The sequence below is a fragment of the Chlorocebus sabaeus genome, chromosome 7, assembly GCF_047675955.1.
Source record: "Chlorocebus sabaeus isolate Y175 chromosome 7, mChlSab1.0.hap1, whole genome shotgun sequence".
Lineage (NCBI taxonomy): Eukaryota > Metazoa > Chordata > Mammalia > Primates > Cercopithecidae > Chlorocebus > Chlorocebus sabaeus.
This window is the reverse complement of record NC_132910.1, coordinates 73,612,808-73,634,028: the sequence shown is the minus strand read 5'-3', so window position 1 is coordinate 73,634,028 and position 21,221 is coordinate 73,612,808. Positions and strand designations below refer to the sequence as shown.

General features: G+C 38.3%; 1 protein-coding gene across 1 annotated transcript; it reads left to right on the top strand.

The window, feature by feature from the left end:
• Nucleotides 1-4,487: 4,487 nt before the first annotated feature.
• Nucleotides 4,488-16,019, top strand: IL21 (interleukin 21). The gene is made up of 5 exons (XM_007999728.3): nucleotides 4,488-5,092; nucleotides 5,200-5,235; nucleotides 10,272-10,427; nucleotides 13,207-13,284; nucleotides 13,375-16,019. The coding sequence occupies exons 1-5, from the start codon at nucleotides 4,925-4,927 to the stop codon at nucleotides 13,423-13,425; spliced, it is 489 nt and encodes a 162-aa protein (XP_007997919.1). The 5' UTR covers nucleotides 4,488-4,924; the 3' UTR covers nucleotides 13,426-16,019.
• Nucleotides 16,020-21,221: the final 5,202 nt, after the last annotated feature.

Sequence of the window (21,221 nt, the reverse complement as noted above, 5' to 3'; positions counted from 1 at the left end):
AAGTGCAAAAATTGTCTGGAATTATTTTAGTGACATTTTTCTTCTAGTTTGGCAGAGACTGATATAAAGCCCAGAGACAAGCCACCTGTCTGAATACCTTTGGTATGTATAATAGTAGTGGTACACACGATAATATCACTCTAAACATTGGAGGCCTCTCTTCCCAGTTTGCCATGCAGAACGTCTAATCCTACCCATGAGAGGCCAAAGCCAGTGAAAGCAGAAAAGGAGTATTCACCATGCAGGGATCACAGAAGGAACTACGAGGACCAGGCCAGGGAGTTGGGGACAAATAGTGTTTAGCCCAGTTTTAGACCTGGCACAGCTTTCCCATGCAAAACCATTCCTTTTCAGACTTCCACCCCTTTAGTTCCCTGGCCTCATTACTGCCTTGACCAGGTGTTCTATAAACACAGTCCTTTAAAGAAAATTCTTAAAATATGTCCATGAATCCCCTTGCATAAATGACTAAAGTTTCATACTTTCACGGTGACGACCTTGGTTATATTCCTGGGAAGTCCACATCTAGTAAAACTCATCACTCCACTCCAAGGTACCAAATAGACATGGCAGCTAAGTAAAAGTGGTTTGTTTGCTATTCAAGTGTGGCTTCCAGCCAAGCTGCTGACTCTCAGCCACTCCGGTACAGACATTCTGGAGCTGCCATACTCACGCCTGATGGGGCTCACATGCTGGAGAAACACAGTTTGCATCACCCTTCACCAAAGTCTCTGGAGGCTGGAAAACAAACAGCAGTTGCATGACATTTCCATTGAGAAGTTGATGAAATTCAAGGTTTTCTTTTGCTCAAAATATAAATACAAAATTTTGCAAGTAATTTCAGGAGGTTAGGGGATATCTGAAACAAATATATGGAACCTGGGAAATCCACAGATGCCAAGCTAAGCCCCCAGGTGCTAACAGGAAAGGACCAAGGAAGAAATGGACCCCAGGGATTTTAAATACCTCAGATGGGCCATGTGTAGAAATGGCAAATTGTTTTTCATTGTCTCTCTCTCCCTTTCCCCTTTCTCTTCCCTTCCCTTTTTATTCCCCGCCTTAAGAATAAATTCTATATTTTAGTCTTGTTTTCTGCCTGGATATAAGTAGTCGCTGTTGGGGCTTAAGTGTGACACATTGAGACAAAATACAGTGAGTTCTGCTATAATGTGACCCATCTGTTTCTAAATATCACTGCACTATACAAAATCATAGAATCAAAAACCACACACTTACAGGAAAATGAGATTAGGAGCACAGCATTCAAAAACTTCATCAGTGACACTAAAAAAGAAGATAGCAACCTAATTTTAAAAGATAGCTGTTTTAGGCATGTTAAATGGTTAAGGTATACATAAATAATAGAATAAACACATTGTTTTACCTAGAAAAAGACTTGAAGTTTGTTCATGGAGGTAGGTGTTGCAAGGGTTACAGTTTGTGAGTTATTGAGACATGGCGAAGGAGAGTTCTCTGGGATGGAAAATTGTGACACCAGATGTAGATGGGTGTGGCTCATTATACATGTGGTGAACTGAGGATGCTGGTGGCTGTCAGAGGTGTGAGGACATCTTACGTATTCCTACATGGCTCCGTTCAGCTGGATGCAGTTTTCTGCATTCACCTAGCATTTCTTGCCGATGAAATTAAACATAGGGAATCACAAAGTTCTTGTTATACTCAAATTGTTCCTTGATATATTAACCCCATTGGAATAAATCATTATTTTCAACATAAGCCTTATAGCAGCACTGATTGTATCTAGATTATAAAAATAATTATAATTTAAAGAGTAAGCAGCCATTAAAACCCCAATGAAATGATACTGTAAGGGTAGCAATAACGTTAATATTTCTGAGCAATGAATAATTTACTTCGCCTAGTGACTCAAATACTTTTGGGCCTCCTTGCTCCCACCCTAAGGTTCATCTCCACAAAGTGATAAATTCAAATGAAATGCAAATTTGGATCCATAACTTTAAACCATGTGGTGAATTCTGAGTGATGTTTTCTCAGGGCTAGGAAGGAGTTGTTACAATACACACCAGACTTCCTGGAACATCCTCATTATACATTTTTATCCCTGATGTCCCATACCATGTGGCAGCTATACTAATCTTACTTCCCTCTCTTGTCTACACTTCTGATACCCTCTACCTGCACCTTCCAAAAGCCCAACAAAATTTCAACCTTTGCTGGATCTTTTCTTAGCACCCTTTCATCTCTTTCCCTCTTTTCCTGCCTTTTTCCCTGAAATTAAAAATTCCATATCTATGAATGTTACACTCCCACTGCTGCTGTGACAAATTACCGCAAACACTTCAAGGAGATGCACATCTATTCAGGTAGGAACAAAACAGCATTAATTTATTATCTTACATTTCTGAAGGTCAGAAGTAATAACTAAAATGAGCTTTATGGGACTAAATTCAAGGTATTTTTGGCCGGGCTACATTCTTTCTGAAGGCTCCAGGGAAGAATTTGTTTTTTACTTTTCCCAGACTCTAGAAGCCATCTGCATTCCTTGGCTTCTGGCCCCGCATCAGTCCAGCCTCTACTTCTGAAACAACAGTTCCTTCTTTTACTCTGACTCTCCTGCCTTCCTCTGATAAAGGCTCCTGTGATTGCATTGGGCCCACAGGATAATCCAGGATAATCTTACCATGTAAAAAATCTTTAATTTATTCACATCTGCAAAGTCCCCTTTGTCATGTGAGGTAACATTTTCACAGGTTCCAGGGATTACGGCATGGATGTCTTTCGGGCATTGGTAAGTCTATCACACCAGAGATGATATCCAAAAATGCTTAACAACTGATGTGTCACTTACGGCAGAAATTCTGACTTTCAGAAAGGCCTCTGGTCATAGTGCTGGAGCAAGACTCTGAGACCTCTGATGTACTGGTGGATGAATTATGGAGAGGGCTAGGATGTCTCAAGGAGGGACTGGGGTGTCTAACACAGTGGTGAGGCACTCCAGGGCCAGGAGCAATGGTTCTCTCTAGGCAGTATGAAAGATATTTGACTTTTTTTTTTTTCTTAAACCACCAGTACAGCCACACACGTGTATTTTGGCTGAACACTGACCTGTCCATTCTCTTCCTTCTCTCATCAGTTTAGCCTCCCTAGGCTTTTTTAAGTTCTCCCCTTCACCCTCATCCACGATCAGCATGCAAACCTCCTGGGATGTTATCATGTGCTGTACTTAGCCCTTTTACTTGAAATGTCTCATTTAAGCCTTATCACAACCCTATGATTAGATTCTGTACTTAGCTTCCTTTTGCAATTACACACATAGGATCATATGTGCTATTAATTGTTAGGACCTGGATTTGAACTCAAGCTTTAGAAATTGACCTCGTAACCACTGTGGTTAGTGTCTTCAAGGAGACGCATATCTGTTTAGGTGGATAAGGAGCGCATGTACAAAGACCATACAGGCAATGTGGAGGCACCAAGGGGCAACCCTCAGTCCACATGCATTCATAAGTTTGCACAGAATCCTGTCATATAGAATTTAACTATTACAGGGAGGAATTCTTGATCATGTTGTATGAACCCTTGTCTACTGTGTAAGGCCAAACCTGTATACTCTTGAATAGATATTCCATAATAAAAAGACTGCAGTCAACTTCAGAGCAAATCAAGTCAAAACTCCAATTTATGTTGGCTACATAACAGTCTAGAATAAAGTATGGTATTCTAAAGTATGTAATGAAATGAATGAATGAATAAAATCTATAGTCAAGAGTTTTATTTATAAGACCTATGGTCTTATATGGTACATGATTTTCTAGCTAGAATATTATATTCAACTTTCTCAAATGGGTTAAGAGTCTCAGGGACAAGAGAAGCAGAATAAAGGAGGATGATAAAACCATTTCTGGACTTTGGGTCTTTAATTAATTTCTACCCGGTCACAGATGCAGTTAGAAATGTGTTGCTTACACCCAGAGGAAATAGTATCTAATAGAAACAAGTAATACAACCCTAAGAGAAAACGAATCATTTATGGGTATATTTTATTTTGCTGTTTGGAAATATTTTTTGGTTCACACAAGAATGAGCATTAGCAAGTTTCACTCATTTAATTGATGCATTATACAGAAGAGATGGACATTAGATAATTTTTTAAATGATGGTAGAATGAGATCTTGATTGGGAAGGACAGATTTTCCATCGAGTCCCTTAGAATCATTTGTGATATTAATAAATCAGATTGTTAAATAACTTGTCAGAAGCCAAAATAAATGGTTAAAGATGCTTTGGTGAACAGTTGGAAGCAAATTCTATTTTAAACCCTTGAAACTTGGTAAGAACCTAAAATATTCTTGCTAATTTGGAAAATACCTCTTTATTTAAAATTTCCTAAAAGGTAACCTCTCCTCCTACTTTTATGATGGAATACTGGATGATTTTAGTCAAAAGACATAGTTATTACCATAAGAAAAAGTCCTGCATGAAAGCACATGTTGCCATTTTACTCATTATCGAAGTGCTCTTATGACTGTCAGAGAGAACAGGTAAGATGCCAGGGGAGGCCGAGAAAAAGAGATCAAAGTGTTTTTGTTTACTTTTTTGAAGTCTTGTAGTACCTACTGTTTATTATACATACTTCTTGATTCATGCTGAAATTGGAATTCACCCATTCTCTCTTTTTCCTGTCAAAGATGCAGATGGGGCACATTTCGTTGACTCCATCAATCCCTGCCCCCACACATTAGCACATGCACACGTATACCTAGCCAGTGGAAAAGAAAAAAGAGTTACTCACATTCATCCATTTTACAAAGATTTCCAGGCTGCAATGGGAGGGCTTTACCTCTCCCTGAAGGATGAATAAATAGGTAGCTTAACTGACAACCTGTTCTCAGTCAAGCTGAAGTGAAAACGAGACCAACGTCTAGCTCTACTGTTGGTACTTATGAGATCCAGTCCTGGCAACATGGAGAGGATAGTCATCTGTCTCATGGTCATCTTCTTGGGGACACTGGTCCACAAATCAAGCTCCCAAGGTCAAGATCGCCACATGATTAGAATGCGTCAACTTATAGATATTGTTGATCAGCTGAAAAATTATGTGAATGACTTGGTAAGACTATACTTGTCACAACAAAATCTAAATCATACTTTTCAATTAATATAAAAGGAGGGTTTGGCTTACAAAAATAACTCAGAACAAATTTTCTTTTGCTCTAGGACCCTGAATTTCTGCCAGCTCCAGAAGATGTAAAGGTAAGACCAATTGAATTTATTTCTGAAAATACATTTGACATAACTTTTAAAATCTAATAAGAAAGGTATTAGCATGATTATATAGGAGTATACTGAATTTTAATGAACTTAGTGGTCTAATAATTGATGAAATATTTATTTATATTTTGGTTAAATTCATTGATTTACCAAAAACCAACTAAAAAATGCTATATTATATTCCTCATAAACTATGTTTATCTTCAAGAATCTCTAAGAGTACTCCTAAGTAGTATTGCTGAGACAGAATAACAAAACTAGAAATGAAATCTATACTCTGATCAGTTTCTGAACAATGCACAGCTAGTTACTCTTTAAGAGTCCTTGGGCATGAAAGCTTTTGAGCCCTCTTTGTTATCCTACTTAAGAAACATAGATACATACAATAGGAAGCAGAATTAACCTTTTAATAACAAACTTAAAAATGAAAGAAAGAAAGAATTAGATTACAGGGACAGCATGGAGAAATGGTGGTATGGAAATCAAAGCTGTCCTTTAGAATATAATTCACATATACCTTGGCTTCATTGAGTCTTGTCTTTGGCCTTCCATGAGGTCTTTTGAAAGAACCATTTTCAACAATTCATCCCATTTCTTAAGCCATTTAAATCCATTAGAGTTCCAGGAAGGAGAGGCTTGGCATGTAGTTCAAGAATGCTGTCCGCTGATCTTTTTCTCTAGCAACTTCTATGATCTGATCTTCTGCTCTGGTACCCTGAGAGTATAAATGCAATTGGGGAAATGTTTTCATTGTCACAGACCTTTAATTGCATAAATTAGAATAACTAAAAGTGCTACCAGTAATTAGGACACTACAAAGGGGGAGACTGAAGAAGATACATTGCAAAGAAAACAATTATCGTAAATGACTATGTGTAAAAGTTTAGAAAGTGAATGAGTCACAACTATTGCTTTTCTCTAAAATTCACTCTCTAGCTCTGAACCCAACCACTCTCATTTACTAGGTCCTTTTCTAATAAGCAGCATCTAAAATGAAAGTAGCACATTCAGCTTATTGGAAAGACTTTTCCAATAACTGAAAATACTTCTTAATCAATGTGCCTAATTATCAAAACATGCATTTCTAGCATCTCATGCACCTTGTTTAACTGTTATGGTTAGAGTCCTTTCCAGAGTTTCCTGGCTGTAGTCTGTAACATGCAAAATAAGAAATAGGAAAGAGATTCCACCTTCTAACCTGAGTTCATCCAATGGGTACTTCCTTTAGATGTGTTTTTAATGAAAGATTTTTTTTCATCTTACATCATAATGAGAGGATTTTGTCTCAGTGATACTATATCTATCTGACAATCTGATCAAGCAATGCTGGCTATGATACAAGTGAGTAATAGTGTAACTTGGATCTTTAAGCTATACTAGTAGGCAAACTCAGGAAGAAAGAAATCGTTCAAGGTCACATCAGCATTATATTAAGCTAACTTCAAAGCAGGGTCTGTAAGAGATTTTAACACGGTGAAACCCCATCTCTACTAAAAATACAAAAAACTAGCCAGGCGTGGTGGTGGGCGCCTGTAGTCCCAGCTACTCGGGAGGCTGAGGCAGGAGAATGGCATGAACGTGGGAGGCGGAGCTTGCAGTGAGCTGAGATCGCACCACTGCACTCCAGCCTGGGCGACAGAGCGAGATTCGGTCTCAAAAAATAAAAAAATTAAAATAAAAAGAATAATGAAAATAAAACCATCTAATGTTGTATGCATATAATAATTTTCTAACATCTCTAATTGGCCTGGCCAGGCATCTTTCTTTTTCTCTTTTTCTTTCTGTCTAATCATATAACCAGTGGCTCTCAACTGGTGGTGATTTCTGTACCCCAGAAAACATTTGGTATTGGCTGGAAAAATTTCTGGTTGTCACACATGGAGGTAGAAATGGGGGTGCTACTGGCATCTAGAAGGCAGGTACTAAACATTCTAGAATGCACAAAACAGCCCTGACAACAAAGAATTATCTAGCCCCAAATGTCAGGGGTATCACCGTTGAGAAACCCTGATATAAACCTAGTTTGTGTGTAGGACAAAGGTAATCATTTTTTTTTTTTTTAGACGGAGTCTCGCTCCGTTGCCAGGCTGGAGTGCAGTGGCGCTGTATCAGCTCACTGCAACCTCCGCCTCCCAGGTTGAAGCGATTCTCCTGCCTCAGCCTCCTGAGTAGCTGGGACTGTAGTCGCACGCCACCATGCCCAGCTAATTTTTGTATTTTTTAATAGAGACAGGGTTTCACCATGTTGGCCAGGATGGTTTCAATTTCTTGACCTTGTGATCCACCTGCCTTGGCCTCCCAAAGTGCTGGGATGACAGGCGTGAGCCACCGTGCCAGGACAAAGGTAGCCTTGCCCAATTAGCAAGACTCCTTAGGGGGAATGGCCAGGGCTTTCTTTGCAGAAGAAAAAAAATGTAAAAATAGGCCTCAGCTGGGTGATGTGGCTCCTGCCTATAATCCCAATGCCTGTAATCCCTTTGGGAAGCCAGGGTTGGAGGATTGCTTGAGGTCAAGAGTTTGAGAACAACCTGGGCAAAATAGTGAGACATCCTGTTTCTATAAAAGAAACAAAAAAAAAGCCCTAAGGAGGCAAAAAATTTCAAAAATTCAGTTGCAAAACAACAAAGACAAGTGTTACTCCTGGCAAAAGGAGTACTTGACTTGTTCTTCAGCTGAAGAGGAATGGTTTGTGAATTCTTGCTTTTGACTTCACTACCACTCCTTCTAGTCTGCAAAACTAACGTAGGAGCAGAAAACGTCTCATGTTCTCACATGTTAAAGCATGAGGAAACAAAGCCTTACCTTTGGAGTCTGTTGTCACCAAGGCATAGCAAAGGAAAGTAATGTTTGTGCTTCCAGATGGTGCTAAATATGGACTTGGGCATCCTGTAGACTCCTGGGTGATAGGGCACCTGAGGCTGCCTAAATCAAGGTTAATCTTTTCACTCTCCTCAATACATCCTTAAGGCAGTTTAGTGGAGACAGCTCTCCACTTCTTTTCCTCTTTTGAGGCGGCCTTTGATGTGCATATAAAGCCAATTCCAGCAGTTATTTATCCTGGACCACATATTGCCAGACACAGCTCTGCTGCTTGCAGAGCAAAAGAAAACAAAACACCATTGTCTGTTAACACAGGTAAACAAGGAAGGGTGGGAGAGGAAGCACAGCCCCATCAATACGGGCGTCAGTGTCCAGGTGCCATTCAAAGGCTTTCAGAAAAGACTTTCAGTTGTTTTTACAACTGAAATTGTAATTTTACAATTTCAGTTCTTTGAGTACTGGTACTGACCATTCCTGGCAATATTATCTCAAGGGAGTTCATCTGGCTGGCAGGGCCCCTCTACTTCTTTGGAACCTAATTTTCTTTCAGCATACACATGTAAATGTTAACTCAGCAAAATGAGCCTCTGTGAGAAATGCTGGTTTTTCAGATCATCACGGATGAAGCAGTCAGTATTTTCAGTTTCAGCTGGAAAATTTACCTCTTTAAATATGAATATTATTTTTTCCAGTAAGTTAAGCCGGTTGTGGTCAAAAAGAAGAGAAAAGAAAAAACTTCAACAAACATGAACGTGTGGTTTTCAAGGAAAAAAAAGTGCTATATTGAACATTTATAAATAGTTTCTATTAAATAAGCATTTTGGCAAACATATGGAAAGGACACCACCTTGCCCTTGTGAGAGGCAATCTGCCTTGATATAAGGAAACCAGATAAGCTGCTTCTCAGCTTGTGGCTATATATGCAAAGCAAACCTGATAGGTTTGTGTCTTAGAGATGCATGTTATTAATCAACATTCATATTGGGTAAGCATATGGGTTGGAAAATGCAAAGCAGCCCAGATGCTGTGTTCAGCTGATTGTCCATAAGAAGATTCAGGTAATATTGTTACTTATAGGCCTGCCTTTGTAGGGACTGGAAGGGATTGAGGTTTCTGGTTATAAGGTAGTAGCTTCCATATGCATTAGTGAAATGAAAATATAGCAACTTCAGGGGGAAAATAGCATCACATACACACGTTTGCTGAAAGAAAAAAGTAAGTTGGATACAAGTAACCTGGATATAAGCTTTTGGATCAGCATTAACATTTTTCAACAAGTCAGTATGTATTTGGTTCTTCCAGTAAATTCCATTTCCTTTCCAGTTTGATTGCTAAGCTTTTGGCTTGTTAGTCATTAGTTATTTTTCCAAGTCAAGAGATAAGTGTTTGATGCTTATTTTATACACTCCTCCATTCTCTGAGACCCTATTCTTACCTTCTAAGAAATTACCTTCCTTCTCATTGGTTGGGCAAGCCTCAAACTGTCCCTCAACTGCTTGATTCAGGCAGAATCCTACCCTAACTGGGCTGGGAGTATGAAAAGGGTTTTAGAAAAGTCATGTGTGATCTATGCAAGCATATTGAGTCTTAGATGTGAAATATGCTATCAGAGGTAGGTACCCATTTCTTTTCCCCAAAGGAGGGGCTTTAATTCATTTTCTTCATCTGTTAACTTCATAAATGTATGTTGACATTAACTGGCAAGACACTATGCCTGGCGCCATACAGAATAAAATGCTGCTCAAGACATGTCAGATAGATACATTATAGAAACCGCAAACAAATGAAAAATATTCTTCATCAGACTATAACATAATTCACCCAAAGCTGCCACTAGTCACAGTGTAAGTTTTAGAGCCTCATAATTCAGCAAATGTGTTCCTAAACAGAACTAACTCTCCCTTACAAAACACAAAGGTCTTGTCCACCACCCAGATGTCAAAACGGTCCTCTGTCTCGCATCAGGAATAAAGCATTGTGAAGAAGTGAGGCTCCTTTCTCTCTTATCTGTGAGGCAGGGGATTATCCCTTTTTCCCATCCCAAAGATTAAGAAGGAGGTGAAATCACACTTCACTCATCTGTTGAAATGATGTAATGCACGACATTGCAGAAGAGACAGAAATAGAGGATTGGGAAAGCTATCTTTTACTTTCTGAATAATGTTTGTTAACATATATACAAACTGTTTATCTTTCAGACAAACTGTGAGTGGTCAGCTTTTTCCTGTTTTCAGAAGGCCCAACTAAAGTCAGCAAATACAGGAAACAATGAAAGGATAATCAATTTATCAATTAAAAAGCTGAAGAGGAAATCACCTTCCACAGGTGCAGAGAGAAGACAGAAACACAGACTAGTAAGACTGTCATTTGTCATCTATCTTATTTGTACTTATAAACTATATGTCTTGCATTGCATAAACACACATGCACACCTGTAGCCAGAGCTGCTGGTGTCTTCCTTACCTATGCCTTATTATACATGGTGCATTTTTTTTTTTTTTTTTTTTTTTTTTTGAGACAGAGTCTTGCTCTGTCGCCCAGGCTGGAGTGCAGTGGTGTGATCTCTGCTCACTGCAAGCTCCACCTCCTGGTTTCACGCCATTCTCCTCCCACCTCAGCCTCCGGAGTAGCTGGGACTACAGGTGCCCACCACAACGCCCAGCTAATTTTGGTTTTGTATTTTTAGTAGAGACGGGGTTTCACCGTGTTAGCCAGGATGGTCTCGATCTCCTGACCTCGTGATCTGCCCACCTCGGCCTCCCAAAGTGCTAGGATTACAGGCATGAGGCACTGCGCCCGGCCTATACATGGAGCATTTTAAGAAGTAGGGTCACTCTTCTAAGTCCACAGACTTCAAAGTATTCCGAAACCCAATTATAATTTCCTAGTAGTCCTTGGTAGCTGGAATATGTTAATATAGCTTCTCAAGGCGAGGAAGTCATTAGGCAGAGAATCCAATTGTGATTTTGGAGTTAAGGAATATTTCCTCTCATATGGTCACAGATTCTTATTAACAGGAGCTAGATCCTAGCTTTCTAACAAGAACAGAGCCTACAAGAGACTAGGGCAAATCTTAAACTTTGCCTCCTCTCTTAAATCATATTACTATCCTGTACATCAGCAGAGTCAGTATTGAATTGAAATAGGCAGGCCTCATTACTTGGCTGGGGAATTTTAATAGTCCCTAGCTTTTTGGAGCTCTGAGATCCTCTTGTATATGCCAATTCATGAGCAATGCAGATACTCAAGAACATGAGTAATTCAAAGATTAATCAAAGCCAGTGGGAAAACACATAAAATAAATTACTCTCAAATTTTTTTTTTTTTTTTTTTTTTTGAGACAGAGTCCCAGTCTTTCGCCCAGGCTGGAATGCAGTGGCAAGGTCTTGGCTCACTGCAGCTTCTGCCTCCCAGTTCAAGCGATTCTCCTGCCTCAGCCTCCCAAGTAGCTGGGACCACAGGCGCACACCACGCCTGGCTAATTTTTGTATTTTTAGTAGAGACTAAAAATTTCTAAATTTTTAGTCTCTAAATTTCTAAATTTCTAAAAATTTCTAAACTAAAGTTTCACCATGTTGGTCAGGCTGGTCTCAAACTCCTGACCTCAAGTCATCTGCCCACCTCAGCCTCCCAAAGTGCTGGGATTACAGGTGTGAGCCATCGCGCCCGGCCTCAAATTTTTTAAATTAGTTCTTTCTCCTCCAAAAAATGTCACATGTGATTCAAATGAAATCTTAATTACATTATCAAAGTGATTCTGATTTCCTTTGATTGCTTGGCCTGGTGACCATGTGAAAAATGTCCCTCTAAATCTTTCCTCAGAAAGAAAGGAGCTGAACATATTTTTGAAACTCATGAAGTGGTAGCTTTGGAGCTAAACTTAGAACTCTCCAGTTAAGCATGCTCATCTTATAGATGAGGAAAGTGAGATCTACCAAGGAGTTAAGTCACTAGCTCCAAGTTCCATACATAGTGTCAGAATGATAAGAATTAGACTGTATATCTACTACCTTTTAGTGAAATGCTCTCACTACAACATCACACTGGCATTGAGATGCTAACTACCACGCAACGGCTTGGTGTTTGGTATCTAAATAGGAATAAAGACAAACAGCATAAACTAAGAAAGTTTTTTTAAAAATGCAAGTGAGCAATACATATATGAAAAACTGTTCAATCTCCCTAGTAATCACACACATGTGAGTTAAAACAAGAAAATCCTGTTTTTTTTTCCAATCAAACATTTTAAACAATACCCTATAATAATAATGCTCCAAGTGAAGAGAGGTAAAACTCTATATCAAAGCCTTAAAATTTTTATCCCTTTTATTTAGTAATTCTACTTCTAGGAATATATCAAATAAGCAAAGATATATATGAAAAATTATTTACAGAGATGTTCTTTGGAGTAATGTAGACAAAAGTAAAAAGTTAGATACGGCTGGGTGTGGTGGCTTACGCCTGTATTCCCAGCACTTTGGGAGGCTGAGGCAGGTGGATCACCTGAGATCAGGAGTTGAGGCCAGCCTGGCCAACATGGTGAAACCCTGTCTCTACTATTAGCCAGGCATGGTCGTGCGCACCTGTAATCCCAGCTACTTGGGAGGCTGAGGCAGGATAATTGCTTGAACCCAGGAGGTGGAGGTTGCAGTGAGTGGAGATCACGCCACTGCACTCCAGCCTGGGCAACAGAGCGAGACTGTCCAAAAAAAAAAAAAATTTAGATGCAACCTATGGGTCCAAAAATAGTAATAGTTCCATCCTATGTTGGAATACAGAATAACCACTACATGTCATATTTCTGAAGACTATTTAACACTTAGGAAATGCCTGTGATATGTTAAGTGTAAAAAAAAAAAGCAAATCACCAACTGGTATAAATAGTGTAAATGCATAATAATAATTAAAAATACCCAAAACACAGAGAGAATATATATTGAAACATTGCAGTGGGATTCCTATCTCTGGGAATGGGATTACAAGGACTTTTTCCATTGTTACTTTCCAGTTTTATGTAATTCTCAAATTTTTTCAGTGAACATAATTTATGTTTTTAATTAAAACAATTTTTAAGGAATATTTTATTAAGAAAAAAAATTTAAAGAAGACTGTTACTTTTTCATTGATTTCTAGACATGCCCTTCATGTGATTCTTATGAGAAAAAACCACCCAAAGAATTCCTAGAAAGATTCAAATCACTTCTCCAAAAGGTATCTACCTTAAGTTTCATTTGATTTTCGGCTTTATCTTTACCTATCCAGATTTGCTTCTTAGTAACTCATGGTATACTATTTCCACAGATGATTCATCAGCATCTGTCCTCTAGAACACATGGAAGTGAAGATTCCTGAGGATCTAACTTGCAGCTGGACACTATGTTACATACTCTAATATAGTAGTGAAACTCATTTCTTTGTATTCCAAGTGGAGGAGTACAATATATTAGGGATGGGAAAAAAAACTCGTAAGTGTGCAAAGTCAGGATTATTTCCCCATAATCACTATACAATAGTCTGGTTTCCTATGTTATTGATTTCTATGACTTCTGAAGTTGTTACTTTATTTCACTGCTCAACTTTGACATTTCTTGGTTGAAGGAGAAGGTTAAAATTTTTAACCAAAAATATAGTTTTGACATTTATTGATTTTAGATTAACCTTGAGCTTGATTACCACCAGAATGAGGTCTATTATGATCATAACTTAAAACATATATACCTTCATTCCAGCTGAAAATATAGAAGCATAGAAGCAAAACATATAAAAGCAAAATGAAAAGCTGACATTTTTATTCTTTTAAGAAAATGAAAACTGAATGTTTAAAAACTTATATCTGAATATTTTTTTAAATCTCAGAATGTCTAACATATAAATATGTACTTTATTTATGCACTGGGGGATACCAGATGGCTATAAAAGTCTTACTTCTTTATTGGGGTTTATAAAAATATTTAAATACTATAGATATGAATGTATTTATGGAATAGACTCTTAGTCAGTGGCAATAGAGTATTAAGAAGTGGATTTAATATTACCTTCCTCCAGTCCCCAGTCCCCTTATAAGCTAACATTTTAAGCTTGTGGAAATGGCAATTTAAACCTATAGAGGGACATATACCAGGTTGTCTTCTGGAACAAACATAGTTTTAAAAGTATTGTAGCTCTCTTCTCAAACAGTTATAATGATCATATTATGAGCGAGCTAATAACGCCAAATATTTGTCTCCTTCTTTCTTCCTTCTTTTCTTCCTTCTTTTTAAAATGAATCGTCTGCTTTGACAAAATTTCAAAACATGTTTAACATTTTGGACACTTATAGTTACTATACTTTGGATAAGACAAATTCAATAACCTATATGATTTAAAAATCAGGAGACAAACCAAGAGGCCAGGACTCCTCTCCAAATTGAAAACAGACTTTCGCATAAGCATTCCAATCTTTCAAACGTGGGTGGTAAAAGTAAGCAACCTACTCTAGCTGCCATTTCATATCAACTCCAGCACAGCCTGTTTAAACATGAAGTTAAAAACTCTAGAAAAATAAAATGTTCGCTAGAATGGTATAAGCTATTTGAGAATCTCTTATTGTTAAAATAGTTGTGAGTGTGCAAGAGGATGTGGGAAGAGAAATGCTTTATGCTCTGAGAAGAAAAATTATGTGCTTAAAACAAATACAGACTTAACCTACAGTTCTAAAAGATACATTGAGAATTATTTAATCAAATCTCAATGAAATGTTTTATCATCATCAAGTAGACTCAGAAAAAAGAAAAAAAAACATTTTATCAGAAACAAGGTACTCCATTTTAACATTTTAGAATATGTATTACAAAGGAATTATGTGCCTGATGATGATAATATATATCTAAAATGTGCCTCAGTTTCAAATACGCCAGCCTGGGTTGTTGTGATAAAAGGTGGAGACAGACACAAAGATAGTGAGAAAGATGGAATCTGTATTTCTTGTTTCTGAATTTATAGCTATCAACTCCTTTGATATTGTATTTTATATTTAAAATAATGTATTTCTTTTGGCATGTTTATTGTTAAAATTTTCTGTTCCAATTATTTCGATCAGGGTCTCTATCTTAAAAGTAAAAATAATTTAGTGAGGGTTTGGCTAACAGCCTTCATTAAGCAGAGTTTAAACACCCAGATAAACTCTGGTGTTTAACCAGAGTTAAACCCACCAGCACTCCAGGAAAGGCAATGCATTGGAATAAACAAGATGAAGCAGTGAGACTTGAACAGCTCCATCTTCACTATTCTATGTTCAAGACTGCCAGTTCTTAAAAGGAATATAAAGATAACCCATAAATATAACTGTTCACCTATGGACAGTAATACAGGAGACCTGAAATTTTGTTGACTATGAAATTGTGGTCACTGTTTAAACCGTTTAGGTTTCCATTTCCTTATCTGTAGAATAAGAGTGCTGGACTCCATCTGTAACATCTATTTTTTCTTTTTTTTTAAAGCTTTAAATGTCTATGAATCTCTAAAGTTCTGGGTATTCTTACAGGAACATCTGATCATACTTCTGAGAAAAATTTTCTACTGAGTCTGATGTTCAATTGCTCAATATTATTTCAATAACATTTGTAGCAACATTCACTGCAGGAGCAAGGGACATGTTCCAAGATAAAAAAGGAAGGAAGGAAGGGAGAGAAGGAAACATTACTATAGGTCATGAGAGTTCAGGGAAAATTAACCATGATCTTTATTATTTTAGTTCAAAGTGTCTTCTTGGGACACTTATATAAAATTGTAGCATTATTATTCTATATTATTGCTCTGTTGTATTTACATATGCATCTGAGAATTTAGCTAATATGAACTATGTAGTTTATAACTTAATAATTATTTATTATATATTTGATTTTAAATGTTCATGTTTATGGCTTCTTATTTAAGACCTGATCATATTAAATACTACCCACTCAGTACAACCGTCTTTTGTGATTCCCTGGAAACCCTTAATTCAATAGTCCTGACTGAAAAGAAAAGATTATCCTTAGTCTCTGGGAGCATATAGTTTTTACATGTACATGGTAAAGATGATCTTCTCTTCTCACCTGTTCTCACCGAAATGGATCCTGTCTCTGCCTCAAGGATATCACCTCCTTTGCAGCCCTCCCTAATGTATGGCACATTCAGGAGGAGTTAGAGATACTTCCCAATGCCCACTGCCACCACTGTACCTACACTCTTGCACAATCTCTCCTGCATTCAAGTTTATCCTATCTAGCTTTTTCTGTCCTCTTCTTACTAATGATTGTCATTTTTTGGCCACTCCTCCATGTTCATTGGGGACTGAGGATGTTCTTTCTTTCAAATCCAACGTCTGCCATCATCTGGGTGACTTCAGTGCCCACGGGGAAAATTCCACCAGCACTGCAGCATCTCAGAACCTTAACCTCCTCAGTTCTGAGCACCTGCCTCTTTTAACTCCATCCTGTGGTCTACTGCCATGACTATGTCCCACACTTTATCACCTGGGACCCATTTCTCTCAGAAATCTATGTAAAGATTTATAGATGTAAATATAAGACCATCAGCTGCTAGTTTTTTAGCTCTCAAACTGCCCTACTTCTACTGTGTCTGTCCTGAGACTCTGAAACTAGGCCTTAACTCCTAGCCATTCTCCCAATTTATTAGTTTTCCTCTCTTCCTCACAGAACCAACGTCCCTGATCGGTCCCTTGAACTACAGGCCAAGCAGCACACACTATCCCCTGCCCTCCTCACTCTTCTTGAGTAGCTGCCTGCAAACATTCTAGCTGGCTATCTTATCCTTGGTGCCCTAATCCAGCTTCAGACATTGGCTCCAGCCCCTCACTTTTGGAGATCCTTTCAAACTTCACTTCCTGGCATTCTGGAGTCAGTTTCCCACTTCACATTCAGCTCTGAATATTCACCTGCTTTCAACATCTGCCACAGCTTTGGATAAGAGATCCCTCCATCTACTCCAGTCCCCAGTCAGCCTGGCATAGCCTCACCTGTGTGCAGGAAAGGAATTTTCATATTCACAGTCAAGCTCATTGAAAGAATAGTCTGTACAAGTGTCTTGACACTCTCTCACCTCCTATCTACTAATCAGACCACTATAATCTGATTTGTACCCATCTCACACCTTGTCACTGTATCATTGGAATTGCCCTGTCTCTGGTCAGCAATGACCTCCTAATAACCAATTCACAATGTATCTAAGCCCTTAGCTTAGTTGATCTTATCATGGTTTTTGCTATTCTCAACCACCCCTTCGCCCCCTCCCTTTTCCTTATGACTTTGAAGGCCCCTTTTTGTCTGGCTGAGGTCTTACTCTCTGACCATACATACTCAGTGTCAGTTGTTGATTTGCCTTCCTGTGTCTTCTCCTTAGAAGTTGATGTTCCTGAGGATTCTGTTTCTGGTCATCTTTTCACTTTAAGCCTTCCTCCTTGATAGTCAAATGTGCTCCTGTTCTTTTAAATACCCCCTCTATGCTGTTGACCCCTAAATCTATAGCTAAAGGCTAGACCTCTCTACTAATTCCCAGGGTCATATATCCAACTGCTCCCTGGAGATGTTCTCTTTATCTCCCAGGCTCTTCATCTCAACATGCTAAAATTGATCTCTTCACTTTTCCCCACTTCCATGACCTTCTCCTTTTCAAGAGTTCCCTAAACTTAATTGAAGGGACTATATCCTCCTAGCCTCCCAGACTCTGCCTTCTCCTTTACTCACTATAACCATGATCACTAACTGGGCCTTGTTATTTCTATCTTTTAAATTCATCATTTCTTTTCTCAGCTCTTGTTGCAATAGTTAAAATACCTTTCAACTGGATTTCTAGCATTTCATCTACTCTCTCCAATCCACCTCACATGGCTGCTGGAGTGATATTTGGTAAAATGTAAGCATGATTACAACTTTCCCTTATTTAAAATCTTCACTAGCTCTCCTCTAGAACAAAGCCCAGGCCTGAAGCGGGGCATGTAAGACCTTTTTTCTTATGCTGCACTCAGCTCCCAGCTTCTCTTCACCTTGGACTTCACATTCCAGCCAATCCAATCACTTCTAGTTCCCTAGACACACTACGTTGTTTCATTCCTCTGTAACTTTGCACTGGCAGTGACCTCTCCAAAGAATATTATTCCTCCATCCCCTTTTAATGCTTAGAAAACACTCAGGTTTGACCCAGCAATCCCATTACCGGGTATATACCCAAAGGAATACAAATTATTCTACTACAAAAACACATGCACGCATATGTTTATTGCAGTGCTATTTACAATAGCAAAGTCATGGACAACCCAAATGCCCATCAATGATAGACTGGATAGAGAAAATGTGGTGCATATACACCATGGAATACCATGCAGCTATAAAAAGAAATGAGATTATGTCCTTTGTAGGGACATAGATGAAGCTGGAAGCCATCACCCTCAGCAAACTAACACAGAAACAGAAAACCAAACACCGCATGTTCTCACCCATAAGTGGGAGTTGAACATTGAAAACACACAGACACAGGGAGGGGAACAACATACACCAGCGTCTGTTGGTGGGTGGGGGCTAAGGAGAGGGAACTTAAGAAGATGGGTCAATAGGTGCAGCAAACTACCATGGCACACATATACCTATGTAACAAAACTGCACGTTCTGCACATGTATCCTGGAACTTAAAGTAAAATTTTAAAAAAGAAAGAAAAAATATATATATAGCCTGAAAACGAAAACACTCAGGTGTCCATCAATATTCAACTTAGTCATCTTTCTTCTCAAAGGATTTCCATCACCATGTTACTGTATTTCTGTGACAGTGTTGACCCCTTCCCACTTTCAAAACTTGAGCATACTTTGATTATTAGACTTAATATAGTAAAGGCAGATTTATTGATTTTTATGTCAGTGTCTCTTTCCAGAGAAACGGAAAGAGAAATTATTGTATATGAGGCAAGCACAGTGCCTCATACACACAGTAAATAACATACAGTAGAAAACAAATGTTTGCAAAATTAAATTGAACTAAACACAAAACACATGATTTATTCATTGATGTCTTTCTTGACAACTCCCTCTTACATGCTGAATCTAATTCTTACCAAAGCCAGTCAATTCTCTTTTCAAAATATCTCTAGAATCCACTCTCACCACCTCCAGTTTCTACTTTGTTGGTGCCACCATAATCTCTCACTCAGATGATTGTAATATCTTCTGTATTAGTCTGTTCTCACATTGCTTTAAAGAAATGCCCGAGACTGGGTAATTTACAAGAAAAGAGGTTTAATTGGCTCACGGCTCCACAGGCTGTACAAGCATGGCTGCATTTGCTTCTGGGGAGGCTTCAGGGAGCTTTTACTCATGGAAAGCAAAGCCAAAGCAGGCATCTTCACATGGCTGGAGCAGGAGGAGAGGGCAGAGGGACGTGCTACGCACTTTCAAACAACCATATCTTGTGAGAACTCTATCACAGTACCAAGGGTGGATGATGCTAAATCATTCATTAGAACTCTGCCCCCATGATCCAGTCACCTCCCACCAGGCCCCACTCCCAAATGGGGATTATAATGCAACATGAGATTTGGCAGGGACACAGATACAAACCAGGTCACCTTCCCAAATAGTTTTCCTGCTTTTGTCCTTGCCCCTCACCAAAATGTATCTGCAACAAAACAATTTGAATGGTCCCTTTAAAAACCAATCAGAGTATGCCACTTCTCAGCTCAAAATCTTCCAACACTTCCCGTATAATTCAGAGTAAAACCCGAGTCCTACAAGGACTACTTGCTCGCATTTCTTCCACCTCCAGCCTCTCTAACCTTGTTTTCACTCTTTTTACTCGACTCTAGCCACATTGGCATTCTTTCTGTTCTCCAGCATTCCAGGAACATTCTCTCCTGAGGCATTTGCACTTTTTATTCCCTCTGTTTTGGATGCTCTCCTGCCAAATGTCCACGTGTCCCATTCCCTCACCTCCTTTATGACTTTACTCAAATGTCATCTTCTCTACTAAGTCTTGCCTCACTACCACCCTACTTTAAATTGCCCAAACACCTCTGCTTTATTTTTCTTCATAGCACTTACCACCCTGGACACATATATTTTAAGCATTTATGTGTTTATAGTCTCTGTCCCCCACTAGAATATAAGTTCCATGTGGACAGGAATTTTTGTCTTTTTTATTCACTGCTGTATATCTGGCTATTAGAACAATGTCCTGAACATTGAAAAAACTCATTAAATATTTGTAGAAAGAATTGGTGGGTTCTGCAATGAAGGTCTCTCACGGGGTTTTCATTCCTAACACACAGTTTGCCTTCTATTTATTATGCAATTTGTGTGCTATTGATTTTTTCCCTTATAACTTCTTCCTATTCTCTATCTTGTATCTTCTGAAAATATTCCCCTATTCTCTTATCAGATGTAACCACAACTCTTCTTTATTTTTGAACCTGGCCTTCAGCCATATGAAGCTTGAAAGATAAAAATGGAAACATTCTTTCACTTATCATTAAAATTCTAGCAAAAATATTTTTCTAAAGAAAACTTCTGGGTTTATATTGTCTAGAATTCTTCTGACAAATAAAATACCTTGATGTTTTCCAATCATACAACTAACACTCTTCCATATTATATCTCCTCCCCCTTTACAAAAATAGAAAATTGGAAGCATCTATATGTTCATTTATGAGTCTCTAAAGGAGTTAATTTCTACTTTCTCTCAAAATGAAATATTGTGGAACAATCATACAATGGAATTGAACACAGCAATAAGTTGAGAGAGAGTATAAATGGGTGCTTCTGGGGTACTAGTAATGTATTTCTTGATCTAGAATATGGCATTTGTTGAGTTGTATACTTATGATTAATACCATTTTTTCTCTATGTATAATTCAATAAAAAATTGAAAATAAATGATGGAAAAGTGTTTTTTTTTAAAGTTCTATCTGATAAATGACACCTAGAAGAAGTTGGAGAAGGCTATGGAGAGGGAAAACAATTGGCTAGGTGATAACTGGGAAGAGAGTGAGGTAAAAACCCAGTAGTTGCCACAGGATTCTAGGTTGTGGTACTTCAGTCAACAAGAACAACTTTAAGATTCTTTTAAAACTAGCTCTGATCATGTCACCATCTTCCTGGTGAGAGATGGCTGAGAAGTGGTCA

Excerpts from the sequence above, each read along its gene's own strand:
- IL21 (XM_007999728.3), top strand. The coding sequence starts at position 4,925 with ATGAGATCCAGTCCTGGCAACATGGAGAGGATAGTCATCTGTCTCATG. Across the intron at positions 5,093-5,199 it reads AAAATTATGTGAATGACTTG|GACCCTGAATTTCTGCCAGC; the intron begins GTAAGACTATAC and ends CTTTTGCTCTAG. Across the intron at positions 13,285-13,374 it reads TCAAATCACTTCTCCAAAAG|ATGATTCATCAGCATCTGTC; the intron begins GTATCTACCTTA and ends CTATTTCCACAG.